This window comes from Pseudopodoces humilis, chromosome 13 (assembly GCF_049639895.1).
Source record: "Pseudopodoces humilis isolate 2021_Gansu_Grassland_sample_001 chromosome 13, ASM4963989v1, whole genome shotgun sequence".
NCBI lineage: Eukaryota > Metazoa > Chordata > Aves > Passeriformes > Paridae > Pseudopodoces > Pseudopodoces humilis.
The window spans coordinates 13429709-13457330 of NC_142212.1; the positions used below are offsets into that span (position 1 = coordinate 13429709).

Genomic DNA, 27622 nt, shown 5'->3' on the forward strand with positions numbered 1-27622 from the left:
ATCCTAATGAGATATGTCCTATGATTAATTTGTAGCATTTTTCCTCCTGTTAATTATAACCTGCTGTCTGGGGAATAGGTAAGAGCGGGCAAAGTCTCACATAGAATCAAGCATTTGAAAGAATCAAAATATATAAGCTAATTTCCACAAACCTATCTCAAAGAAAGAGGCATCTCCCAAAGGCCCTTTACACAACAGGAAAGCTCCTATTTTCTGCAACATCCTAATGTCTGTGTGTTGTTTGAGATTTTCGTGATGCTGTCAGCTGCTGCAGACATATGGCTCCAATTGATTTGTCCTGACAATAACAGTTACCAGCACTCATTTCTCCACACCAAGAATGAGGCACATCTGTTATAGATTTGTTGACTGTCAAGGACCAGTAAAGACCTATCTGAAGAACATCCTTTTTTTCCCTTGTACTTCTCCCACCCTCCCCATCCCCTATGAAGTGTGGCTGTGGCCTGCTGTCCAAGACTGGCTATTTAAAGGTCATTTCCATGGAATGGTGTATATCACAAGCATTAATTTTTATCAAGAATATATTGCTGTGAATAATTAATTTCTAAGTACGCTTTCTCATTTTATTCTGGGAATTCTTAGTACTTCAGAAAGGGATTTGGAGTCTGGTTTGGTTTCTACTCAGACAGTGATTTTGCCCCTTAGTCCCATTTCAGACTATAGGTGATTATTTTAGTATGTACTTTTGTCTTTGAATGCCTAAAAACGTGTTTTATTTTGAATCTGGGCTAGAAGATTCCTGCAAACTGTAGTGGGAGCTAATAGAAGTGAAAAAAAGGCATAATCTTTTGTAATATGGCAAATATACACAGAAATGCTTCTCCAGGAAAATGTTACTCCTCTGCCACCCAAATCCCTTTGTTTCATGTACATCCTCTATGGGTCTCTTCTGTGGTTGCATGCCTGGGTGCACCTTCTGACTAGTGCAGCTTGTGAAATTCTTTTATCACCTTGGGTTTAACTTTGAAGGACAAATTGATGCAACTGCCTGGATGGAATATTCCACTGGCACTCAGGTCTGATCCTGCATTTTAATTCTGGTTTGACTGATGGCCATCAGATGATACCAGGTAATGATTTGTCTTCTCTGCACCTCTGTTTTTCCAGTGCTGGCTGTCTTTGCAAAATGCTGTGGTATCTCACATTGTGCAGGCCTGTGTAAGAGCTGTTTAACCCAGCTGTGAGAACTCCATGGTGTGGTGGGAGCAAGGGAATGGGACTTTCCACTCTAGGCTCTAATGCATTCCTGTCGCTCTCATTCCCCAGAGTCAGAAAATGCAAATATCTAACAGGTATGGGAAGTTTGCCTCTGTTGGCACTGCAAGCAAGACATTCCTGCCTTGCAGGTGGAAGGGTGAGAAGGATGGACAGGCACTGCAGATATTTTGCTGCTTCTCTGACTGGCACAGCTCATTTGAGGATGATTTCTGCTCCTTAGCTCTGCCCTTCACCTGCCCTAGGGGTGGCTGTAATAACACAGAGCAACAGCATCTAACTGTTACCCTCTCCTTCAGCAGGAGGAATGTGCAGCTTGGCTTAGGACCTTTACCCTTAGACAATGCAAAGATGCAAGTTTTGGCTTTGCAGGTATATATGAGGCTTAATGAAGTTTAGTTTTGACTTTTCTTTTAGTTTGCATAAAAATGATAAAGTTTCCTTTCCTGCTTCTCATTCAATAGCACAAGCTGGGATTCATAACACTGCAAGGGAAATATTAATTTAAAAGAAAAATCCTTTTCCTCCATTTTAAATTAAATTTAAAATGAAGAAAGACATCTCTATTCCTCCCATTGTAATCTTTCTTTTGTTTTTAATACAATGTATTATAATGTCATAAATAGAAATGTAATCTTATTAAAAGGCGTGCAGCAAGTGCTACTTTATTAAAAAATTTTTTAAAATAATCATTTACCAAGTTGAAATATTAATGTAGCTGGCTGGAAATTGCAGATTTTTACTAGGGCATAGTCATTCTTTTAAAAAGCACATTAAAGTAGATATATTTTCAAGAAGTGAAATTTCCGATAGTGACAGCTTTTTATTAGCCTATTCTGGCACCACTATATGTTTTTATTTATTTTTCTTAAAGCACTAATATTTATCTAAATTAAAAGTTTAAAAAAATTAAAAAATATTGTTCTGCCCCCCTCTTTCCCTTGTATTCTGCACTGTCTGTAAGTGGAGTACAAACAAAATTATCTTAAATCTCAATTTGAGTGTCACTTGGCTTTTGTATAGTATAAATAAACTTACATCAACTCAGGGCCCTTGCCTGTAAATGACAAAGTGAGTGTAACACCTTCTCACTTACCTAATTCTAAGGGGCAGAAATGCAGAGTCTGCTGAATATCTCAGCTGCCTTGGACCTCAGTGGCAATTAAGAACTTGCAGCTCTTTCAAGGATTTCTTCTTTCTTGACTTGATATATTCCTTACTGTGACCTGAGAAGCACCTTTTTCCTTTTTCCTTTCCTTAGCTATACTGAAAATAATTAATAGCTATTGATTACATGTTGCTTAATGGGCTCTAATAAATTTACACTTAAAATAAAATTCTCCAATGGAGTGTTTCCAGCTAAATCAGGGCCTAGTTCCTTTGCATTAACACCACTCTGCAGCAGCGGAGTGGCTAAAAATTGCAAAAGCAGCTTCCTGCTCCATGGCTTTTTTATGTTACTGTGTTTAGATTTAGAGAGTGGGTTCCTGGTAAGAAAATGGTCAGTGCTATTGCAAGCCAGGGCTGGTCCCTGGCCCCAGGTGCACCAGTCCTTGCGGTGTTTCTCTTGGTTTGCCCTGTGTTTGGGTGCTCTCTTCCTTGCCCTGTCCCCAGGGTGCCCTGGCAAAGCTGCTCCGCTCCTGGCTCCCTGTCCCTGCCCTTCTGCTCCAGCTGCCTGGAGCCAGGGGAGGCTGTTGTGTTCCTGCCCTTTGGAGGATCACGTTTTCCTTTAGTGAGCGCTGCTGTGAGCAGTGCCGCGGTCCTGCTGACCTGCCAGACCTGCCACCTGAATGTGCTCTGCGAGCCAGACCAGTCTGTGCCTGGGAATTTTGTGTTCTGTGTAGCATCCCTCAGAAATGGTCCTGCTGCTCCACTCCCCCACCACACAGCTCCCAGGATTCTGTCCCTTAGCAGGGTCTTTGCTGGTCCTGTATCTGTTTAGAAAGCTGATGGCATGACTTGTTTCCAAGCCTGCCTCTTTGAGTCTGGGACTGGTTTTTCTATTGCACCAACCTCTTTCACCTTCTCTGTGGCTCAGTCTTGTCTCTGATTCCTTCTCCCTGAGTCCCTTGCTGCTGGTCGGTTTGGAAGCCTCAGCCTCTGGGCCTCTCTTTTGTGTGTGCTGTGTTTTTTGGGGGTGAAAATGAGATTTGTTTGCTGGGGTTTTTTTGGGGTGGTGTTTGGTGATTGTTTTGGGCTTCCAAAATGCTGGCAAGCCTTAAAATCCATCTTAATAGGATAATGACTTGAGCCATGTCAGTTGGAAGCTAAGCTCCTTGCAGTTTCTTGTTATTTCAGCAGATCTGCTTAAACTAACTTATCTCATGTTTGTATCTTTTATTTTCCATCAGAGCAGTGCAGGAAACAGAGGGATGCAGTCCACATGAGCAAAGATGATCTTTGTATACACTGTGTTAAAATGCATCATATCACTTGCCAAGTGTGCTCTACATCAGTCTTTATATTCCTGCACCTTTAAATCTAATCACATACAGTAGATGATATTTTCTAATCATTGTTACTTTTTTTTATAGCTATTTCAAGTCCTGTATTCAAATCGGATTTGGCTGTCAGTTGGCAAGTAGCTTGGGTATGTGGATGCCTCTTTGTAATACATCAGTTTGTTCATCAGAGGAAATTACAATGTCAAGAGTCCTCTTCCTCCCCCTCCCTGAAATTTTGATGCATGTTTTGCAGAAGTCATGAAAGGATTTAAATCCAAAGCTGAAAAGCCTGACTGGAACTGATTGCTTTGAGCTTCTTATTTACAAAATATGAATTGGGGGTTAAAAAAAGAAAGACAACAAGAGGTTTTCTTATGAATAGACTTACTTCTGATTTCTCTAGCAAAGATTGTGGTGTGTATGGAGAATGTAAAAAAGAATAGCAATAAAAGCATATTTAATGGTGAGCAGCTTTTTTTGAGGAAAACTTGTTTGTGATAGTCTGTGCAGTATTGATAGAAGTTCTTTGTAGTTGTAAGATTCAGCTTTGCTGATCCCTGTCATTAATAAGAGGAATGTTGTCACAGGGCAAACACTAATATGCTGTCAATATTTAATGCATTTGTTATTTAAAAAGTAATTTTCTTATTTTAATGTATTTCTAAATTGCTTAGAGTAAGAGAGGATATATGTTTTGATGTGAATATATCTTTTTTGTTAACAAACTAGAGCACAGAATATCGCCACAAAGAAATCTTTTTAAGTATTGCAAAAAAGGGTGAGTCTGTTTTTCAACACCAGCACCGGCTATCTGGGAGATGGAATGTTCTTACACTTCACAGTCAAAGCATAAAAGAAGCACAAAATACAGAAATAACAACTGTGGAACACATGTGCACTCTCTGGAATTAACTCGCCCAGGGGAGTTATTTTCTTGAGTAATTACACTTTCTGTGGGTATTGAGGACCATTCTGGGGCTTTCTGAGTCAAGTGGGGACTAAGCACAAAGCTGTACTGTAATTAAATAGCCAAGCAATCTGCTTGGGCAGTGAGAAACCTGCAGCAGTCAACAACAACCTCGTTCCTGCAGGTAGGCTGAAGTCCTGACGAGGATTCTTACGAGCCTCACGAAAACAATTACATTTGTCAGGCTGCGGGCTGTATGCCAGATTTCTCTGGCCTTTCAAGGCACGGTGCTTTTGCTGTGTTTTCCAGTAATTTTGGTGTTTGTACTAGCTGTAGGATTAGCAGCACTGGAGATGGGAGTGTTGTGGAGTGGTTGGGACTGCAGCAGGCAGGGAGCGACGCTCGGTGCCTGAGCCCTCCTGGGCAGAGGCGCTCTGGGGAAGCCAACGCTTGGGCACGGATGGAGCCTGCAGCTCTTGGCTGTTTCCCCCCATGCCAGAACTGAGGAGTTTCCTGCTGGTCTCTGAGGCTGGGAATGCTGTGTGCCTCTCTCCTGCTGGTCTTGTGTGCTCCGCTCTGCTCTCTACCAGAGCTGCTCTGCAGTGACGCTCAAGCCAAGCGTGTTGGCAGCGCTTGTGTGCACTGAGCTTCTCCTCTCAAACCTGCCCTTGCTTAAATCCTGGTGCTCATTTGAGTTCCCCTGGGCCTGGCTAAAGGTGAAAGCATCCCTTTGTTCCTTACGGAGCTCTTCATCTCCTCCTCTTTGACTCTTGTGCTGTGAGAGCACTTCTTACCTGAAGATCACCATTTCTGAGTACTATAAAATCTAGCTCTTTATGAGGCTTGTTATGAAAATTGATGTGTGAGACAAGGAGGCAGAGGGTGGAGCGAGGCCTTGGGGACTGGAGAGGGTGAGGATGAGCACACCAAGGCATGGCCAGGCAGGGCTGAGCAGCCTGGGTTGAGGCTGCCCAGCTAGCACAGAATAGGAGGGCACAAGGTTGGTGTTAAAGGTGCTTCCATTCACGTCATATATCATGTGTCATCCATCCCCTGTCGTCCCTCCCTCCCCTGCCCCAGGTCTTAGATTTTTTGCTAGAAATGAATTTTACTTTTTTTGAGTAATAGGCCTCAAACAGCATGTGGCACTGCAGTGACAGGCTTGCCAAAAACTGTCTAAAACTGAATTATTGCTTCCAGTATCTCTGTGCATGCGGCCCAGGATAGCAATTGTCTGTTTCTGCAGTGGTATTGCAGCATGAACTTTCATCTAATTCATTATCCACCCTAATACTGAAGTCTTTCTGCATTACTGCTTTCTAAACAGCACTCTCTCACTTCATTCCTGCACTGATTATTATTTCTCCCCCACTTCATAGCCCTACATTTATCTTCAGTGGAATGTCTCACTTACATCAGCCCATTTGGCTGAGCTTGCCAGGCAGCTGAATATTTTTGAGACGTTCTTGCTCGCTTCTCCTCCTCTTGGTTTAGCATCATTTACATTTATGGAGTGTGGGGTTAGCTTTGTTCTCCAGATGGTTCAGTTGGTTGGATAGGAAAGAGCAGTGACCCTGTGCCCTTTCAGCCTGTGCTGCATCACCACTGGATCATTGCAAAGTGAGCACCACCGCTGCTGGTTTTGGTCTATTTTACTTCATCTGAGCTCTGTTACTTGGGTTTTTTGTTTGTTTGTTTTTGTGGGGGTTTTGTGTTCATTTGGTTTTTTGTGTGTTTTTGTTTGTGGGGTTTTTTGTTTGTTTTGTTTGAGGTTTTTTGTTCTTATTCTTGCTTCCAAAGGCCTTAATGCTCTTGCTCTTGGTAGTAAGAGGTTCTGTGTCAAGATCTTTATTGGATTCTCTGGAGACAAATGACCAACGAACCAAGTATTAGTTTGGGATTTTAAACAGCACCTTCGTGCTGGGAAATTTCCAGAAAAAGTCTTGCCTGGGTGAAAAAACTAACAGGAAACTCAAAAGCCAAGATGGAAGTTTGACTGAGTTTACAGATCAACTCTTGAGTATTAAGTGTCTTTTGAACAGTGCAACTTAATTGGAAGGAAAAGAGAGAGTTCCCAGAGCAGTGGGTCATGTTTTTGGGGCATATATCCCAGACTAACAACGTGTTCAGTCAGCACCAAAAAAAATAAATAAGATCTTTATTTATGTCAGTTTCCACTTTAGATTTATATTTTGGGAAATAAGTGTGGATGAAACCCTTTGCTATAAAATCTGTATGTAATGCAAGCTGTCAGTATAAAAAAAAAAAGATGAAAAAACCTTGTTTTGTAGATCATAAGCCAAATTAAATACACTTTTACACGAATGAAAAAGAATGTTTGCTTGCTTGGTTCTTCTCAGCTTTTAAGTTTGATCCCAAAAATAATTTTTGTGGATCTGGCTGGAATTACTGTCACATGCTGGAGGCACTAAATCTGGCTACCTGGGCACTACTGATCTGTTTCATCACAGAATGGTACAAATCTCAAGTTATTTCTGCTCAGTCCAGGGGAGCATGCACGTTTATGCTCTTCCATCTTTCCTTCAGGAGATTGTGCAGCTGTAGGTGGCGAGACCTGACTGCAAACTGAGAGGAAGACATCTCACAGTGGGACTAAAGCATTTCTTCTTTCTTTTCTTAAATAGTTCTTTATTGTGCTTTCCACCTTCAGCATTAATTTGAGAGCCGGAACCAAATAACCAGGAAGAGATTGATGTGGCCTCACTTTATTCCCCACAGTCGATAAACTGTTAAATGGGCCAAAGGACACAGGTTAAAAAAATCATTTTGTATAAAGAATGAGGAATTTTTATTAGATGACAAACCCCTGTCTGTGAAAACTTGATAATGGGTCATGTTAGATCTCGTGTCATGCAGTGGAGCAGCTCTGTTGGCTTCATAAAGAGCCTCAGTTCTCCATGAGACTGAAATCAGCGCTGTGCCTGCATTTTCTGCTTGGTGAATGCTTGGGTGTGTGCTGCTCCTTCAGAGTCAGAGGAGGGTGAATTTGGAGGAATGCCGTGAGCCCTCGGAGCAGGGACTGCAGAGGGGAAGCTCTTGTACAACACCACTTCTCCTCTGGGGACTCTGCACAAGTTCAGCAAAGACCCTGGTTTGTAGATAGATGTTTGTCTCTACTGATGGAATGCAAGGGGGCTCTTAATGGGATGAGAAGTGAAATTATAGGCTGCCTACAGGGAGGCAGGAATATGCCTACAAAGATGGCAGTGGGTGGACAGAAGCCATGCACAAAGCAGGTCTGTGTCCCACAGTCCTTGCTGCAGTTCTTTGGAGTCTAATATTTTTTTTACAAAGATACTTCACGTACTTAGGGGAATCCATTTTGAAAATGTAACAAAGCTGTAGTACCACAAATGCTGGCAGTCGATACAAGCAAATTATTTCTAGAGCAGAGAGGTGGAACTGCTGATTTTGCATAAGTTTGTGTGTTTTTGTGAGTACTGCTGGATTTAGCAAAATGATAATGGTATGATTCTGCATTAAGCAAGGCACTTGGAAGTACAAAATCCTCCATTAAGGTCACATTTATTTGCCAACCACAGGATGCTCTTTTAACACCGTGCGTGCTGCAGCACCTGATGATGTGAGAATAAGAGTGAGATGGGTGGTTCCAGCCACGGCATTTTCTGTTGCAAAACCCTTAAAGTTTGGGTACTTGCAATAAGGCAAGAAGTGAAACAAAGCTCCCTTTTGCCATTGTTAATCCATTGTACAAACTCCATTATACATGTGTGGTTTATACATTTCCCAGATAAACCGTGCCATGAATGAAGGGATCAAAGAAGCCCCTTCTCAGGATGCCTGGGCTGATGGATTCAAGTCTCTTCTGCACAAATATGTTGGGCTGCCTCTGCATTCCAGCTTGTTCCAAGCTTCAAGCTTGTCCTTGGGGAAACAGTGCAGAGCTGCTGGAGCTGGCTGTGAGCAATGACTTTACCCCCATGTCTGGGTTTTCATTGCCTCAGCTCACTCTGACCAGCCTACCCAAGGTACTGAAGGACTGAGTTTATCTGTTTTCTCCCAAGAACCTGCTGTGATTCTGTCAGTACTCGCTGAGAGAGCATCAGCTTCCCTGTGGAGGTCAGCCTTGCCTATGAACCTCTGCTCTGAAGTTTTATTTCTGTGTTTGCATCACTCATTGCTACAAATAAAATTCAGAGGTGGCAGGACCTTTGTGAAATGCAGTGGGGAGAGACAGTGAACAAGGATGAGGATTCCTCCTTTTAAGAAATGCAGATAATGATGGTTAACAGGAGTCTGAGGGACTGTGAAGGATGCACAGACCAAGAGTTTTCAAGGTTACAGAGTTTTCAGGTGTTCCCAATTATTTTTCTGTCTGACTACCAAAATCAGAAGTGTTTAAAAGGACTCCAATTTTTAGAATATAATATGCTTTAGTCTTCTCTAAGGGCTCTCAGCATAGATGCCCAGAGTATCAGTCTGTTTGAAAACTTTGTCTTAAAGGTAAATGGAATGTATTTCTGCATTCTGTATTCTCTGGGAAATGTCAGAGAACAGATTGGTGGAATAAGGGTTTTACAAACAGCTGGTTTTGATGTGTCTGCAGTGCCCAGAGTTGGGAGATGAGTGTTCCTGGGATGCTCAGAGTTCATTTCTTCAGCTGTTGCAGTGTGACACAAACAGCAGACCTTCCTTCCTGGAGGAGCGCCACAGTTGTCTGGGCTATTTTTTCTGCACTTCCTTCAGGGGGAAAAATACCAGACTGCTTTGTTTGGTTCTTTTTTCATTGCATGTAGCTCACACATGGGTAGATGGGAACTCATGTTCCCCAGACTGAGAACTCTTAGTCTCAGGATATTCTGGAATTTCTCTGGCAGAAGCTTTGTTGTGGGGCACCGTCCTCTTGGAAGGGGCGATGTTGCTGTTGGTTTATTTTGTGTGGTTTTATCTTGGGGTGGAAGTTGCTGGCACTGTTTGTTATCTGGCTGACTGATTATTCTGAGCACAAGTGCTGCAGGTGATGCTGGTTGACATCAGTGGTCCAAATTTACCAGTTATGTCACATCTTGCACAGCTGATGCCAGCAAAGTGTAAGCCACAAAAGCGCAAAATCAAGCCCTTTCCAATCATCCAGCAGCATCTGTCTCTTCCTGGCCTCCCAAGCTTCTTTTTCTGAGTCCCCTTAATGGAGCATCGTTAATGCAACTTGAAGTTGCCTCACTGTCTTGCTAATGAGCTTTGCTCATCAGGCTTATAAAGCCAGGCAGGATGAGAGCAGGAGCCTGGGAACTCGTGGCTGGAGAGACTGGTTTGCTTCTCCTTGGGAGGGCATCTGCTCTGGGGGAGAGTGGCTGATGGCACTGGGCATCGCAGTACAGGACGTGCATCAGCCTGCCTCTGATGCAGGAGACTTTCTTGTCACCCTTAAACTCTGTCCCTTGTAATACAAGGAATAGACTGTGCTGCAAATCTCTTTTCCATTGCTTGTCCACACCAGCTCTGCTGCTCTGGGCCTTGCATTATGTTGATGCATTGGAGTATTACAAAATTGCACTGCATTTAACTCATGGCATTGAACACAACAGGTTAGCAAGGGTCACATCTAGTGACTGCTGTATTCATGTTTGGGATAAGGGCTTTTAATTCTGCTAGTTAATTTTATCCCCACAGTTCGACAGCGTGTCCCTTGGACTATTTTTCATCTTCAAATTGTATTCTACTGGTTAGCTCCTGTAGAGGCCTGCTGTGCTCTGCATTTATGTTCTTGTTCTTAGGATTTGTGCTGTTACCACATCATCTCTCAGACACGTGAACAGCACAGAATGAATGGTGTGAAGCCCATTTTATGAACAGACCTGTGGATCCCACTCGCACAGGAATTAAGGGGCTGTCTGGGTGACTGTCATCTGGGAAAGGGACATATGTCTCTTGGCAGATGCAGCATCTGGGTATCTGTTATTTCACTTAAGTTGCGAGAAACTCATCATTTTTAACTCCCATATTTCATTAATGGAAAGCTGTGAAAATTGCCTGTGTGTTCACAGAACAGATCCTGGCTTTTATCTGATAATGGGAAGAAATCTGCAGCATTATCAAGGGATGAGGTCTCATTCAGAATACAGTATGTTGATGCTGTCTGACCACTGCATGTTGTTGTAACTTCCATCCCTCTTTGGCAAGACATACAATAATCTGCTAAATATGGAGATCCATGTCTGAAAAGTCTGTTTAAAAGTAATGCACTATCACAATGGATTAGCTGTGCCTGAAATATTTCTAGATTTATTTGCTGTCAAAGGGTGGTAAAATATTTAAGGCAAATAGCCTAGTTGTGTTTAGGAATTTGACCATGAAAGAGCCTAGGGAGATGAATTTAAGTATTATTTATACTAATTGTGCAAAATCTTTTAATTGTCCAATGTTATAAATTTATTCTCTATCGGTTTCCTTCCCCCCTTCTTTCTTCGTTCCTTCTGGCTCATTTGGCAACATTTATTCTAAGAAATTGCCCAGAACTGGTTTCAGCAGAGTGTGTGTTCCAGTGCATAGCATTGCAATGTCTCCATACCTGCCTCTCTTTTGCACAGTCCAATTAAAATAGAGTGAAGGCACCCAGATAAAGGTTCTGCTTTTTTCTGGTGAGGCTTGCATGAAGCTTTAGGCTTGCAGATGGGTGTCTTGGATCACTCATCTCCATTTAAAAGATGGTATAAAAGCCCTTCAGGTAATATCTGTGTGCTTTCATGCCTTTTTAAAATGCAGTGCTGTGCAGTCTTCAAGAAAATAATGGTTTTCTTCGTTTTGAAAAGTTGCGTTTCTGCGGGCATTGATTGATACAGAACTAATTGCTAGAATTCCTTATGATTTGGTGCTTTTTTTTGTTATACACTAACAAGATCTTTTCCTTAAATCCCCTGCTTTAAGTGTAAGTAGTGTGACACTACTCCAGACTCCAATAGTCAAGGCTCTGTCTCCAAAGGCTGGCTTGTAGCTCCATGTTGAACTACTCAGTCGAGAGTTCATACACATTTGGGACTAGGAATAAAACTGTGATTCAGCTGCTACTATAGTCCACAGTGGCAAGTAGAATGATTATGAGGTGGGCAATGTGTGTACCCTTGCATTTGTCCCATTTTAATCGCAACAGCTGAAAACAGATTTGTGAGCAACCCTTGTCTTCAAAGAAGTCTTAAAAGAGTATGAGTGTGGGACACAATCTAGTTAATCTACCATTATAACTAATGATTTCAGCATTCAGACATAACGTATCGATCTTAAAGGATTTTTATTTCATAGTTGATGGCTTGATACCTTTTAAACACTAATGCCAAGGGTATCATCTCTCTGAATAGTGTAATCGCTTTATATTTAAGGTAGATTGGGGATAAAATTTTGTGTTTTCATGTGAGCTATGAATACCAGTAAGGTACTCAGGCAGGAATTACCTTATCGTACCTTTGAGGGCACTTACCAAATAATTTTTATTGGAAAGTTAATATGTTGAGACAGTGAAAGGAAAGCTGCTCAGGATGCTGAGTGTAGGCAGCATTGCACCTGCAGATCTGTGGCCCAGGCTGATTCATTTACCACATCATCAAAAATCATGTAGCGTTCAGTGCCGCTTAAAATTATATGAAATTGTGTGTAAGAGATTTGTCCATGTTGGATTTGAAGGATCCTCTCCTCCTTGCAGAAGCAGGTCTGCAGGGCCCAGCACAGCTCCACGGGCTGCGGGTGTTACGCTCGGCAGGCGCCGATGCTGCACCGGCAGCCAGGGGAGTTGCTCAGGATTTAATTTCACGCTTGTGTATCTGAGTGTGCAGTCGCTCCCTTTCCCTTTTCGTCGTGTATCTGCAAGCCTCAGACCATGCATTAAGGTGTTCATCTTCCCTCTGCCATCAGCACTGGCATGATGGATCAAAGGAAATCCTGCAAGGCAAGGCCTTCTGCTGTGCCTTCTCTTCATCTCTCCCTGCTGTTCTGTGTCTCTATTCCACCCCTCTAATTTGGCTGCTCCATGTTGAGCCTTCCTGGATCATGTTCCTGCCCCTCCTGTTGTCCCAATTTCCACTTCCCCAACTTCTGCAGGGTTCCCAGAAGAGAGGAGCCTCTCCTGTTTGCTCCCTGCTGGACCAGCCCGTCTAATTGCTGGCTTTTCTCCAGCATCCAGCTCTGCAGGAGTGGAGCAGGAAACCACTTGGCTGCTCCCTGTTCTGGAGCTGTTAACTGTCTCCCAGCTGAAAAAATACTTTTGGAACACTGTAGTGATTGGTGCTAATACAACCTAAATATTTTCTCAAAAACTTGAACTTTATTGGCGTTGTCAGGTTGTTTTGGTCAGAAAGTACATCCCCACCTCCACCCCCAAATCTGGGAAAAGTAGTGATTCTACCTGAAACAGAGGATTGTTTTGATGTATGAAGCACTTCCTTTTTTGAAAGAACTTGATTTGAATGCTTTTGCTCTTCCAGACTTTTGTCTGGAAAGCCACTGTATGCTCTGTACCTCACACCTCTCGAGGATCAGAGAGTCCACAGACCCCAGTTAATGCCAAAGAACAGAAGCACCATGAGATTGAGTCTGGTTTCCTGATGACTTTACCAGATGAGATATGGCCAGCAATATCTGTTTGCTCACTAACACAACAATACTTGTGTTTTTTGGAGAGTTTCTGTGGCCTCATGAAGAAATGCCTGGTTGTACTGTGAATGGGCTGAGGGAGGAAGGTGATGTTGTGGCATGATTCTTGCAGGAGCCAGACCATCACCTTTCCAGTTCACAGCATGGCCAGAGATCCTGAGCTGTCATCCTTTTGCCAGAGTTACTGCAGCTACCCAATAAGTGTGTATCTTCTCTAAATTGCTGATGACTCCTGAAATACTGCATGTTTATAAGGGGGATTATCAACATTAATGTTGGGCTATCTAGCAGTGGTGAAGGATTTGATTTAGAACAGGATGTGCCAATTTGTTTCTTTTTCACTTCTACAGAAGCTATTTATCAACCAGCAAGTCTCTTCCCACAGTTGTCTTGCAAAGAACATGAGCTCTCTCCTGGTTTGTAACATCTTTTATGCAGGAAATAATTTTGTGTACAGCATGTCTCTTCACCTTTTATAAATACAGATAAGTGCACAAATCTATTAAGTATCTATGCAGAAAACTAAAACTGCATCTTTTCATAAGAATGTCAGGTTTATAATTGCATGAATAAGATGCTGACTGAAGCAAATGTTCAATTTCACATTAAAGTTAGGCTTTCATAAAGGCTTGAATTTGCATAATTTAATTTTCTTCACAGAAAACACTGAAAATCAGTGGTATGATTCATGGCCATACCATGTTTACCATGAGGCTTTTTGGTGGTTCCAGCTAGAAGTGCACAGGTGTTTACAACCCAAGATGTTTTGCACTGACGCGGAGCCCCTGCACCTTCAGCAAATACAGATTATTTACACTCTGTGCCTTTCTCTGGATGAAAAGGCACACAGGAGGGCTCGCTGAGCACCTTATTCTTTGGAGGAGGCAGTGTCCAAAGTTCCTCCTGCCTGAAAGGTTCAGACTTTTTCAGCAACAAAAATCCCGCAATTATGTGCCTTGTCTGTAGAGAAAGGAGACAGCTCCTTTTATTTTCTAACAAGGAGAGGCTTTAGGTGTGTTTGTCAGCACATGTGATTTTTAAGTGAATAAGTGGGCCTTGTTTTTCTGATAGCCCAGTCTGGAAAGGCTATTTCATTGTTCTCTTCCTCAGGATTTTTATGGTCTCTTATCTTTGTTCAGTATTGTGGTTTTTTGCCAAGAATTTTTGGGTCTCCACATCCCACACCCGTTCTTTCCTGTTGAAATGAGTGCCTGGTGCCTCCCAACCACATAGACACATAAAAGTAAATAAAAAGAAAAAAAAACCACTAAAGTAAGATGTTTAATTTAGTTTTTTAGAGAGGAAAATGAGGTATGTGAGGTTGTGTTGCCTACAAACCCTGGTAGCATGATGTGTTGCAGTGTTTCTAGTTCGCAGCCCAGGGTGAACTGACATTTAGAAAGTTGCCAAGGAATCTGGAAAATTCATTCAAATGGCACAATTAGTACCTTTGCTCGCACAAGAGAAGATTTGGCAGAGGCAAACTTGTACTTGCCTTTCCTGAAATTGCACAACTTTTCCTACTACTTCAGGGTTCCAGAACGTGCAGAAATCCACATTGCAGAGTTGTCCACAGAGCTGTGCAGCACTCACGGGTAACCTCGGGCACAGCAGGCTCTCTGCTGCTGTGGTGCAAGGGCAGAGCCTCCCAGAAGCTTTTCCAAAGGGAAAGAAAGGCAAATTCTGAGTTACTGGTGCATGATGTTCAATAAAGTCCTGTTACAGGCTTCCAGCCCAGCTGTAATTGGCCTGGGAATAGAAGGGAATGCAGCACTTGGTGACTGCATATGGGTAGCAGTGCTTTATGAGGATTTCTGAAGCTTTAATTTTAATTATTCAGCTAGTTTCTTACTGATCAAATAAGCGGTTTGGGAGAAGTTGGGCTTAAATTTCCATAAAGCCATTTGGTACATACTTGTTCCTCACATTCCATGCCTATGGATCTGAGGTGGTTTTTGTTTGTGTGCATTTATTACAGTGCTCTGAGAAATGCAGTTGAATTTATTATAGACTTTCTACTGACATTTGTGAATTTACATACCTCCAGTTTGGTTCAATCAGATGCATAGAAGCAATAAGCCAAATGTGCACATGAAAAGCCCAAACACCCCACATCCTCATGGAAGCAATTCATTCCTTTACAAAAGAAAAAAAATAAAATAAAATTATTGGAGGTATAAAAGAAAAAAATCCTGGGGCGGAATGTAGGATGTGGGTTTTTAATTCTGGTTTACTTGAATTTAACACCTTGTGGCTTGTGGAGTTCTACTAAAGATATCTCCATTCCTGTCCTCTCCCTTTCACGCTGCAAGTTGTTGGTATGGCACACTGAGTGTTTGGACAGACACAGTTTGTTAATCACTGGCCAAGAGAACTTACCTTCTGGGACTGAACAGAGAAAGTTTGGTCATGTCAAGGCTCATATTGTTTGTTTGTGTGCATCTGAATTTCCTTATGGAAATAACTGGAGTTGCACAGGCATCCAGAGCAGAATAATGGCATCAGCGAGTCCTGGCTTCTCCTTTGGGTCTGGGGAGCTTTCAGGAACATGCCTGCTAAGTTCTTGTAAGCAATACCCAGTTTGTAACCTCTGCTCAGCAAAGATTTAACTTCACTCTCGAAACTCCAGGGAGCCAATACCACTTTCTTAACGATTCCTGCTTCTTTTCTTCCCAGCTCTGACTGAAGGTTACGTGGGCTCTCTGCATGAGAACAGACATGGGAGTTCTGTGCAGATCCGGAGGAGAAAGGCTTCAGGGGATCCTTACTGGGCATACTCGGGTGAGTGGCTTCTCTTCTTCAGAGCACTAAAATGTGAAATGTCCCCAGAATCAAACTGTTTACTTACTTTTTATTATTCCTGTGCTCAGTTTAAATTAGTTTTACAGTGTATTTTCTTCTGCCTTCCTTGCAAATTCCCCCGTACACATGCCCCCGCCTTTCTGGAATTTCTGCCATTTACCTGCAGGATTTGCCTTATCATTCTCCTCCTCTCAGTGTTATTTTAATTTCTTGGCATACCTTTGGTCAGGCATAGCAAGAGAAGCAAACTTCTCTTTGCTCTTCTGGTCCAATCAGTACACTCCCAAGCTCACCATTTCCTTACCATTTTGGGCCTCTAGGAAGACTGTAAGCATCCATATATATATATATATATATATATTTGTCCAGATTAAAAAAAAACCAAAACCCCAGCATCCCAGAAGTTTCACAATTATTTACTTCTGTGCATGTATTTTTGTGATATTGTATAATGACAATGAGACTTGTCAGTGCATCAAGCCAAGATGTGTGATGGTGAAAGATAAGATAATGGAAGGGTATTTTATTGTTTGTCCCACTGCTTTTGTAAAGTCTTATGGAACAGCTCATGTACATACACGATTTTGAAATACCACAAATAAAAATATACTTCAGAAAGATGTCTTTGATTTGAAGGTTGCTGTGTTCTAGAAATGATGTTAATAACTGTGTTATTAACTCTGTGGAAGACATCCAATATCTAAGAAGTTTTTATGAAGATTTCAAGCATTGTATTGAACTTGTGTGTGTTTTTCTGGAAGAACTGAGATACTTGTCCAAGAGGGTTGTTGTGCAGGACTAGTTTTAGCTGAAGGAAAAATACTCCTCTCTAAGACATCTGAATGCTGATACCAGATAAATATGCAACTGTTACTTTCTGACTGCCAAAACCCCCCTTTTATCCAGACCATTTATTTCATTGGGAATGAATGATTATAGATAAGTGTAGAGGTTTTTTCCATCAATATACAGAAGTTACCTCTATTAGATCTCAAAATACATTCAATCTCATTTGCAAATGGGGTCAGGCAAGTAAAATAAATCTAAACATTTTAGTAATATAGGACAAATGACCACTTTTGATTTTCAGCCAGTCCAGCCTCTCTTATCTGATGCCATTTTGTCCATATTTGTTCATGGAGGGAACCAGAGGTAATGAAAAAGCTGGACTTCTGTGTTTAGGTTGAAAGTGGGAATAAATGGTGGGTGGCAGAGCCCAGATGCCAGACAGATGTTTATTTCTAGCTGAGCACAGTGAGGAGGACGATCATGTTATCTGTTTCTTTCTCCTTGCTTTCTTATTCCCCAGAATATTTCCCAGGAACCCTGAGCAGGGCTTGGCTAAGCAGTTTATTGTTTGTCCTGTGGGTAAGGTTTTGGCCATGCCTAGGAAGTTTACATCAAATGAGCCTACAGAGAGGGGAAACTTCACTCTGCAGTAAGCAATTAGCCTGTGTCAGTGGTTTCCAAGCTCTTTCACAGACATTATCTGGTAGGCTGCTTCCTTTCCCTATCCTCAGATGGTCAGGCCAGCTCCCCTCCAGTTATTTGTGCAACAGCTGCTGGCCCAGCCCCAGCAATTATGGGCAGGGAAGGAGGCTCTGCTGGGCTGAGGGCTGGTGAGTTTTGGAGTTTCTTCTAAGGGACTTTGCCAGCAGGAGTAAACAAGACCAGGATAGCTCCTGACAGGCATCAGTGGACAGCTTCTGCTGAGCCCCAGCACAGACCATGTGTGTTAGGCTGAGCTATGGCTCTATATTGATTTCAGTTGAGCAGAACTGATTTACAGCAGCATAGGCCTCTCTCTTTTTATGGCTGTGCCTGCCTGCTTGCAGAGCTTTTGTATTTTTTTGGGCTTAAGTTTTCTGTAATAAATCCTGAGGTGGGGGTGGAGGTCCAAAAGCAGGTGGCCAGTTATGGTTTTCCTGCTTGGGGGTGGAAAAAGGGCACAGCTGTGTTGCAGAGAGACCTCAAATACCCATTTTCCACAGGATATATCTGTCCTATACTGTGCTTTTAGATTAATTCCTCAGTAGCCTGTAGGAAACCCTTCTGCTGCTCCCAGCTCCTGTGGAGGGTGACTGGAGCTGGTTTAAACTCTGGAGATCAGGAATTTTCCTGGTTTTATGAATGATCTATAGCATTGTCCTGTGCTGCCTGGTCATATTGATCCTCTTGGGCACAAGAGTTTAGAGAGGAGAAACTTCAGTCATTGATCAGGTTTTGAACAGCCCTCGGACCTGTAACATTTGTACAAGGTACCCACATCCCTAAAGGTGCCTGCAACAGGAACCTGTGAACTCCAGTGCCTTGTGCACAAAGCTTCACTACACTTCTCTTTTCACTGGTTGGAAAGGAAAGGATTTTAAGCCTTGCAAAAATAACCCTGTTGTCTACAGACACAATTCTGACTATAACATTTATTCTAGTTCAGAAATAAAACTTGCAAAAGTAAAGACTAGATAATTAAATGAAGAAGGCCTGTTTTGAATGGGTTCTGTCAAAAAGACAGCAGGAAACACAATCAGCCCTTTAGAAGAAACTCCATTAAGTTTCTGCTAGCAGCTCTTTAAACCAAATTCAGAAGTGAGCAAACGCTGAAAACAGAAGACTAGCTTGTCTTTAAATAGGAACAGCAAGACTGAACAGAGACTGAGATCTCCTGGATGTTCTTTTTAGGATTTTTGAGAAGCTCGAATGACATTTCTAGAGGGAATTCTCTGCGCATGTGTATTCATGCATTTTTTGGCAAAGTATTTATTCCATGATTGTGTCTTACAGTTTGCCAAAGACTTCCTAAACTGGGACTGGCCACATTACTTGTAGTGCAACAGAAATGTGGAATAGGCACAGTCACAAGAAGTAGGTGTGGATCCTGAATGTGTTTTGCTATAGTCTTTGCTTTTCCCAAATCATCTTTTCTGTTAGCTTGGCCACTGAATGGACAGGTTTGAAATGACTTTTAGCACATCTTTATAATTGCCAATATGTTTCTAGTACCCTTCATAGTGACAGATGGCAGCAGTTCAGGTGCTTTTTCATCGGTGTGGACATATTTTTGTAAATACATAAACTGTTTTTTAAACAGAAAACCAAAACAATACTTGAAACAAAAGCCTACAGAAATATGCAACTGAAACATCTCCTAAGTCCAGGGCTTTCTGACTGACCCTTCCTGGTGTAATGTGTGCATCCTCACAGAGCATAATATTCCAGGCATTTAAAGATGTCTCTCAGTGTCGAGTGTTGCACTGTCAGTGCTCAGAACATTTTGCAGGTAATCTGAACAGACCCTCGTTTGCCTTGCAGTAGCCCAAAAAATGAGTACCTTCGGGGTCAGGGCCTTAGGAGGAGATTACAGTGTGAGATGCTGATGCAGATGCTTGTACATTAACTGTACCTAAATTATCTTAAGTGATGGCAGCTCTGGAGGATCTGTATCTATTCATACCTGTTCTTTTGAAAAGCTGTTGTGTAAAATTAATGTGACAATCATTGCATGAGATTGTGAAAAACCAGAAGTAGCAAGGGGCTTACCCAAATCAGGAAACTCCTTTATGAGTCTTTGCTTAAAACATGTGATGTCTAATTATTCCCAGTGCTAATTTTTGTGATTAATGGTATGGAATGGGTCTGCAGTGTTCTGGAGCAGGATGTTGTAGACCATGGTGCTTTTGTCACTGGAGTTTCCCAGTTGAGCTGGGGTGCTGGCAGTGGCAGGGCTGGTGTGCCCTCCTCCCTCGATGACTGTTCTGTTGATCAGCTTCAGTGTTGTGAGCTGACTCATTCAGGAAATACTCTTTTGAGTAATCAAAACCATTTGGGCTTCTCAGAGAACAAAAAAAAAAGACTTTGGCTGAGGATGTAGATGTGTTCTTTTTAGATATTTACCTAACTGTGGCTTTGTAAAGAGAATCCTTTGTAAAAAACTCATGCAGTTGTTTTTTCTCTCTTTCTTCTTTGTACCTTTAGTCTCTCATATTCTATGTGAAATTATTAGCACTGCTTATGATGCTTCTGTTATTTGTGTATGTCCTTACCCATATTTTTTCTGTCTAAAATGTCAAATCCTTTCTCTCCAAGATTTTGTGCAACTGCTGTGAACATTAGGAGTTAATAGAAGAAAAATAGGCTTTACAAGAGTAGAGATGACCCTGTGAGTGGGGAAAGGTGTCCATTAAGAACAGGAACTTTGGCCACGCTGTCAAGCTAGTGGACACTATCAGTGTGTGAATGCTTTGTCCTGCAACACTTAGGCACTTACTTCTGTCCTTTAAGATGCTATTATTTAAAATATAACCGGTGGTGAATGTAAGAATTGAGTGTTCTTCTCAAAAGCAATTGCTGGCATTAAAACAGGAATGATGGGTAATGGTTATTTCCTGAAAGAAGAGCAAATGGTGTTAACTGTGATGGAATGTAGCTTGGTGATATCCTTTGTAAATGTGTGAATTTCTCTCTTTGCTTAGATTGTTCTCATTAAATAAGCTGCTAATGTGAATTGGACAGGAAATAATCGGCACATAGTAAGGAAAGCATCAAGACTTATTGAACTGAGAGGTAACTAATGGGCTATTTGCCATGGTCAGTATTTCACTCCTTCAGTCCCTCAGAATAATAAATCTCGATATTGACCAAAACTCTGGCACACCATGTGTTCAGTTATCATTCCTCTGTAAAAGTGCTCAACTCCCTTAAATGCAGGATAGTCAAAATGAGGATGTTCTGGCTCTCTTGCTTTCTCTCTTTTGAGCTGACTTTCTAAAGAGGAGCTAAGCTGAGAGAAGTAGGAAAAACATTCCCATTAATATCTGATCTGATCAGAAAACTGAGCTTTGAATATTTTTATCTGCATTCATCAGAGATGAATAGTAGTCTTCAGTGAACCCTGCTGGAACCAGCTGCAAGGCATTCGTTTCCATATGCATCTTATTAGTGGAACAGTTGTTCCAGAAATCAGTGCTACACTCTTTCATAAGGGGAACACAGGAAACCATAGCTTGAGAGTTTGCTGCTACTGTCTGAGCTTGAACCCTGATTTTAAATGTGCACAGCTAAAGTAACTGCTGTGTGTTTTCTCAAATAGACAGGAATTACCATCTGTATATTTTGATTGTTTGTATTCTGACGGTTCTGGTTCACGAGTCTTCATGTCCACGACACTGTACAGATGTGCACGAGACACATCTGTGTCTGCAGAGCCTGCATCTCAATGTGCACAGACTCGAGGATGTCAAGGAGAATGCCTTTTCTCTTTCCTTACTGGCCCTGTGAAGGAACAAAAATACTATCTTTTGTTTCTGTTTGAGAATGAAGAAATGAGTTGTCACATTCCTGTCCCAGAGAAGAGGATATATCTTCCTAACCATAGCATGAATAAGGATTTCACAATCACGCTCGTGTTGAGTATTTACCATTAGCAGTTCCCTGAGGAGAGCCAGCCTTGCCAGGAGCAGCCCAAGTAGTCTGTATCGTTTTTACTAAGCCATATTGCTGGGGAACACAGCTCTGATTGAGAGTCTTGTCATTTACTTTGTTTGTCTATTGGCAAGTTTCTAAATAATCTGCTAAGGAAACCTCAGATAGTAATTTAGTTTCTAGTTAGACACAGACACTATTTCATTATTGAGTACCATTAATACTGTTTGCTCTCTCTTGCCACCTTTTCTTATGTGCCATGCTAACAGTTTATTCCAAGTACTGTCATAGTCAATCCTCGTGTATCCAGTCTATATTGAAATGATTGACTGGATTTTTAAAAGTTGGATGCAGATATGGTGAAATTTGCTTTTTTTCTTTTTTTTTTTTGGCAAGGTTCTCACTAGGATTTGATTGGTTTTCATGCTTAAGTGCATTAAAGTAAATCTTTTGAGTATATTCTGATTTTTTTCTTTACTGTTTCTTACCAGATAGGCCATTGGCAGATGAACAGCTTTGAAAGGCTGAAATATAAGATGTGCAAGGAGCCAGTCCCCTCAAATTTCACTCTTGTATGAATTTTTTTCCCTAGCATAACACAGAAGTATAAAATAACAGCAACAGATGCTAGATGAAATCTTTGGAGCTTCAGATACAGTTATTCCAATAGTGCATCACAAGTATTTTTACTTTGCACTGCTGCAATCCTAGCTGTGGCTATCTCCCCTCACATGAGGGAGCACAAAGAGCTGCTTTAGCTGGGGAGGGAAGACCTCTCACTTCTTTAAAAGTACTGTGCTTTTTGTTGCATTTTCTTTCAGTGTGAACACTGGGACATTTGTGGAAAACCTCTGGAATTACAACAACCAGTGCACTGTTTCAAAGGACTGAGAATGTGCTGAAGTGCAGCAAAAAGTTGTCAATTTAGTTGATCTCTAGGCACTGAAATAAGCAACAGGATAAAATATTTGAAGTTCTTTAGACATAAGAACATGTGAAATGCGTGTATTTTAAGCATGCAAAAGAAAGATGGAGTATTTGGGTAGCAGCTGTGATACAAGCTCAGCAAATGGACTAGAAAATACTCAAAGTCAGAGTGATGTTTTTGAGGTTCTTGAATGATTGCAGTGATACATTGAAGTTCCAATCTTGATTTCATATGTAACTGAACACATATAGGAGAATAACAGTGAGGAAAAAAGTATGTGAACAGCGAGGATACTTCAGTGAGAAACAAAGCAAGCACAGAAGCTCTGAATAGTGTTGTAGTGTGTGGATTAAAAAAAAAAAAAGTAGCTTGGCACAAACATTATTGCAATAGTCCAAGCATGAAATAATCAAGGAAGGAATGGGAATTCTAGTTGCAGGATATAAGCAGTCTTTGTATGAAATGGCTGAGCAGGCCAGTACTGCAGTTGATGCAGTAGATGTAGAATTATTTCCATTATTTTTGTTTTGTCAGATGGCTTCTTTGTATCTTTCCAGTCACTGCTCAGAAGATAATCTTTATTTTAGTATCTCTGCCCCAGGAATTGCCCCATCTCTCCCCTTTCCCAAAAAGAGTCTCCATCTTGCAGAATGTGGTATTGCAGATGTATGGTTTTTAATTGTTATGATCCTTGAGAAGAGCAGCCCCTACCTGCAGAAGGAGCAGATCTGCCACGCTGGGCTCCCTTGCAGGGGGAGGAGGGAGTGGGGCAGGGATTCCATCCACCAGCCTGGCCAGGTGTGCCATGGGATACAGGTGCCACGTCTTTGTCCTGTGTCAAACATCACCGGTCTGTGGAGAAAGGAGGAATCAAAGAGGGACTCACCTAGATCCTTTGGTACTGCAGAATGAGTGATTAGCAGCTGAAGGAATTCTAACTCTTGCAGTATCTCTGAGGTGGATGTGTTTGTGTGGTGGGGCCTGAGGGACAGGGCATGGGAGACCCCCATGCCGTGCACAGCAGAGTGGGAAATTCAGTGTGAGTCCCAGTGCTGTGCTCTGTCTCTGAGGCCACACATCCCACCTTATCAGATGCTAATTGGAGAGACTTGGTTGCCTTGGAGACTGTCTCCTTTGGGGGAGACCATGTTGGGAGCACAGCTGTTGTGAAGCTCCTGAGCTAACAGAAGTTCTTCTGGAGGTGATGAGTCTATGGAGCTTAATTCTTCCTTCATCAGCAAACTTGATTTCTCCCTGTGCTGGTGCTTTGTTGAAGTTCTTAGTCTGTTTGATGCTTTCAGTTTTTTCCAGTGGGTTTGAGGAAGATCAGGTTCTTTTCCTATTCAATACACAGAACATTTGGCTTTAAGTTACAAAGCTTTTTTTAAAGACTGCATGTGCCCAAAAAGTTGGATGGGCACACTTTTAACTTGTCAAATTAAATAAATATGAAATCTTGCAATGGAGTGCAGAGCTGTGCATATAAATTACATCTTTAAACAGCACTTGAGTGATTTTTCTGGAAATGTTTTCAACTGTCCTCTGAACTTTTAAGGGTCATCTCTGTAGATTTTCTATCTGAGGGAAGCTATTGGCACTGGAATGATTTATTCAAGAGGTATGTTGCTCTGCAGTGTAAAAATAATGTCAAGCCTTACTGAGAACCTGAGTACCAAGCTTCTGTTTTTGTAAAGGTGGGAAAGCAAGTGGGTTTATTTAATTCAACTGAACCCTGAATTAATGTTTTCTAAGTGTGTGTTTCCACCCATTCCCATCTCTTTACACTGCCCAGTCGTGAGATGAGTGGGTCTGTGGGTTGATAATATTTTCAGGATAATTAGTGAGATGAGTGGTTTCATTTGTGCAGAATTAGGAACCCTTTGTCCCTGTTGCAGAGATAGAAAGATTGGCACTTGACCTGCCATAGTAGGGGCTGGTGAATGTTGCTTACTCATGGAGCTCTTGTGGCTGAATCCTCAGTTAGGTGAGATATTTTTGAAACACATAACTCAGAAAAAATATTTAAGATTTGACCAGAAAGTAACTCTTCCACTGAAGGAGTCTGCTGCCGTAAGTATTAGGCCTTCCATCTTCCTCCATCTCCATCCTGCCTGTTTTCTACCAAACAATTCTTGCTGAGTTTAACCTAAGCCAGTTTGTTCTGGCCATGGCTGAGTAAACCCTCTCCCCTACATCCCTGTTTGAATGCAGTTTCAGTCCATGCACATTTTCTCCACACTGCTGCAGGATTACAGCCTTGCAGGCACAGGTGTACATCTCTCCCTGGCACAGCTGCTGTGAGGTAAGCTCAGGCTGTGAGCACAGCTGTGAAGAACAGGAGGGCACACACAGGCTGGGTGCCATGTCTCACATCACCCCAGTGTGGCTCAACTGAGGTCTCTGATGCTGGCCCATGCTGCTTTGTTTAGCTTGGTGTAAATTGAAGCATTCAGGCCAACATCTAAGTTTTGCAGGTGGCAGAAGGTTCAGGAGGAGCTGTTCCACATGGGGTTCTTGGTTTCTGACTCTCTTGTGAGGTTTTCTAAACTGTGTTGGTGTATAAATTTCCTCAGAAATGAACAAAAGAGGAAAAGTCCCTCCGGTTGAATGCCTGAAGGTGATGAGTATTGGCATATGACTGCAGTTTCTGTTGCTTTCCTTATGTGGAGCAGTGAAACAAATGTTTCCTATGTGTCCCCACAGTACACTCACAGCTAGAGCTGAGGTGACAGAAGTCCCTTAAACGTTGATAATTTGCTTTTGCACTGTGCTGGGTTGAGACCTCCCAGGGCCCCTCTGCTGTGTTTCACATCACCTGGCCCTTGAGCACTGGGGTCCATCCCGTGTGTCAGTCCTGGATGAACAAACCACTCAGAATGAAGAAGTGAAAGTTATGTGATTTGCTTTGTGTTCCTGTGAACGCATTTCCCAAGTACAGGAATGAGATTTACCCGGAGGTAGCACAGCAGTGAAGTCATGGAGAGTTTAGATCACTTCATGTTCAGTTTTACATGCTGTCTTTTGCTCCTGAGGTGTGGCTCAGGCTGCTGAGCTCAGGCTGCTGCTGGAGCCTTCTGGCCCCTTGGGCTATGAAAAGCCATTTTACATGCCAGATGCTAGTCTGCTCCTACCCAGAGGTGACGTGAACTTTTCAGATAGATTCCAACTTGGAAGCTTCTGTGGCACTTGAGATTGTGTTTTTAATTTATATTTCTGTTGGTGGAGACACAAAATTGAGAAACTTCATGATACACTATTAGCATATGCTGATCTCTGAGGACGGAGATTTGCTCTGTGAAGGTGATCGCAGAGAATTGGATGTGACTTTTGTACAGAAGGGCTCAGTGCACGTAGTCCAGTTACTGCTTATATTGTACAAGGGCTCCCCAGATGACTGTGGGACATAATTGCTCTCAGTGCAAACACAGAAAAGTTACCTCTACCTTAAATTTGTGCATGTCATCTGACAGGTGGCTTGGTGTTAAATGCATCAATGGCTGAAGCAGAGTGTAATGAGGTGAACACTATGAGCTGGAGAATGTACTAAGAGCTTCCTTTTTCTGCTGTTAAAACACCAGAGCTGTGCAGCTCTATGAACAGTTAAGTGCTTCACATTCCTCTGAAAAGTCTCCAGTGCCTAAGAAGCTCTGAGCTTATTTCACAGCCTCCAGTTGTGCTCTGTGTTCACTGCTCCAATGTTGATGCTTGTGCATCGCTAAACCAGTGCCTGTGCTGTAAGGTCACCCCTTTCTCTCAGACTGGGTCAGAGTTACCCAGCAAGTCTGAAAGTCCTGGTGGGAGGGAAGGGGAGTTGGTAGCCCAGATGCAGTAGAAGGCTCAAATACATATGGCTATTTTTTTTGGAAATTAGACTAATCCATGGTGGGCCCCTATTGAAAATGGCAAGTGCTCACAAGTAGCTTTTCAGAAAACGTGCCAGTAAAGTTCTGCTTCTGTGAGGAAACCCCTGAGAGCTCGGCAGATGGGTTCTGAAGGCTGAAAAATGTCTGGGTGGTTCAAGTGATCAAAATATTAGTCATAATTCTATCCTGTTGTGCTAAGTGAAGTATAACTATTCAAAGGAAATAGTCCAAGTCCAGCCTTTCCATTTGATGCCCTGATAGTATGTGCCAATGGAGGAGGTCTGCACAGGAGCCCTTGGAAGAGGGATTTGTAGGCAACCATCTGTTTGGCATTAGCAGAGGACCTTAAATGAAGGAAGGTGGTGTGGTGTGGCACCTGAACACATCATTCAACGTTGCGTCTTACTATTTCATTATGAGCAGGAGTACAGAGTATGGTAAACATATTCAGCTTTTTTTTCCCCAAAGTACTGTTGGAAACTGTAATAAAAAGTAACTGCTGGGAAAGTAGTTTTGCTGAGTTATGCTATTTCTGAAAATGCATAATGCTCCATAGGCTTTTAAGTGATACTGGGCATATTTAACATTCTTTGATGTTAATTTCCTGGCATATGGACATCTCTACTTATTAAAATAAATAAGTACTTTCAAATTTAATGAAATTATGGAGGAAATGGCCTTTTTTCACATTCACGTCCGCTTCACTGGATAATTTAATGTTTTAAAATGTAAGTTCATATTAAAGTTTAAAATTCAAGTATTGGTTTTTGAAATTCGGTAATAAAAAGGTTTTGCTGTGGGAGAGCTGTATGAATTACTGAGCATGATAACACGATTAGCAAAGTCTAGCTGGTGATTTCTTTGGTACAAAATGCGAGCTGTAAATCTTCCCACTAGGCCCTACAGCACTGGTCTGCTGGTGGGAACTTCTGCTACTGATGGCTGTTCCATTCCTGGGGCATTACTCTGCAGCCTGGCAGACTTGCCAGCTGTCTGTATTCCAGAGTGAAGGTCCAGCTGGGGAAAAGGTCTCTACATCATTGACCTTCTCCCCCCTCCCCATTTTACTCTCTCAGAGCCAGAGATGAACATTTGTTAATATTGGCTCCCAGAAAGATCTTTCTGTATTCTTCTATAGTAAACATGTATATTTGCTTCCAAGGTCTTTGCATCTAATGGGAATGATTTTCTTTACCGGTATTACCATGTTATTATTAAGTACAGGAAATGCACTTTAGTCATCTCTTCTGTGCTAAGGGAGAGCAAGAATTCCCTGGAGAATAAGTAATGTTCTATGTAATTGACTGGATATAAATATTTGAGTCCTAAATATTTAATGGAAATCATTGTGTTTGAATGTAGTGATGTGCAGATGATGGAAGTTTGTTCTGTGTCTTGCATG

At 42.0% G+C, this 27622-nt stretch overlaps 1 protein-coding gene across 1 annotated transcript in view; it reads left to right on the plus strand.

Annotated features, from left to right (window-relative positions):
• PTPRG (protein tyrosine phosphatase receptor type G) overlaps positions 1-27622 on the plus strand; it is a 389416-nt gene that overhangs the window by 68800 nt on the left and 292994 nt on the right. Inside the window, exon 2 of the mRNA XM_005522022.3 lies at positions 15886-15990. Coding sequence (XP_005522079.2) covers positions 15886-15990 — 105 coding nt within the window. The remainder of the gene's footprint in view (positions 1-15885; positions 15991-27622) is intronic.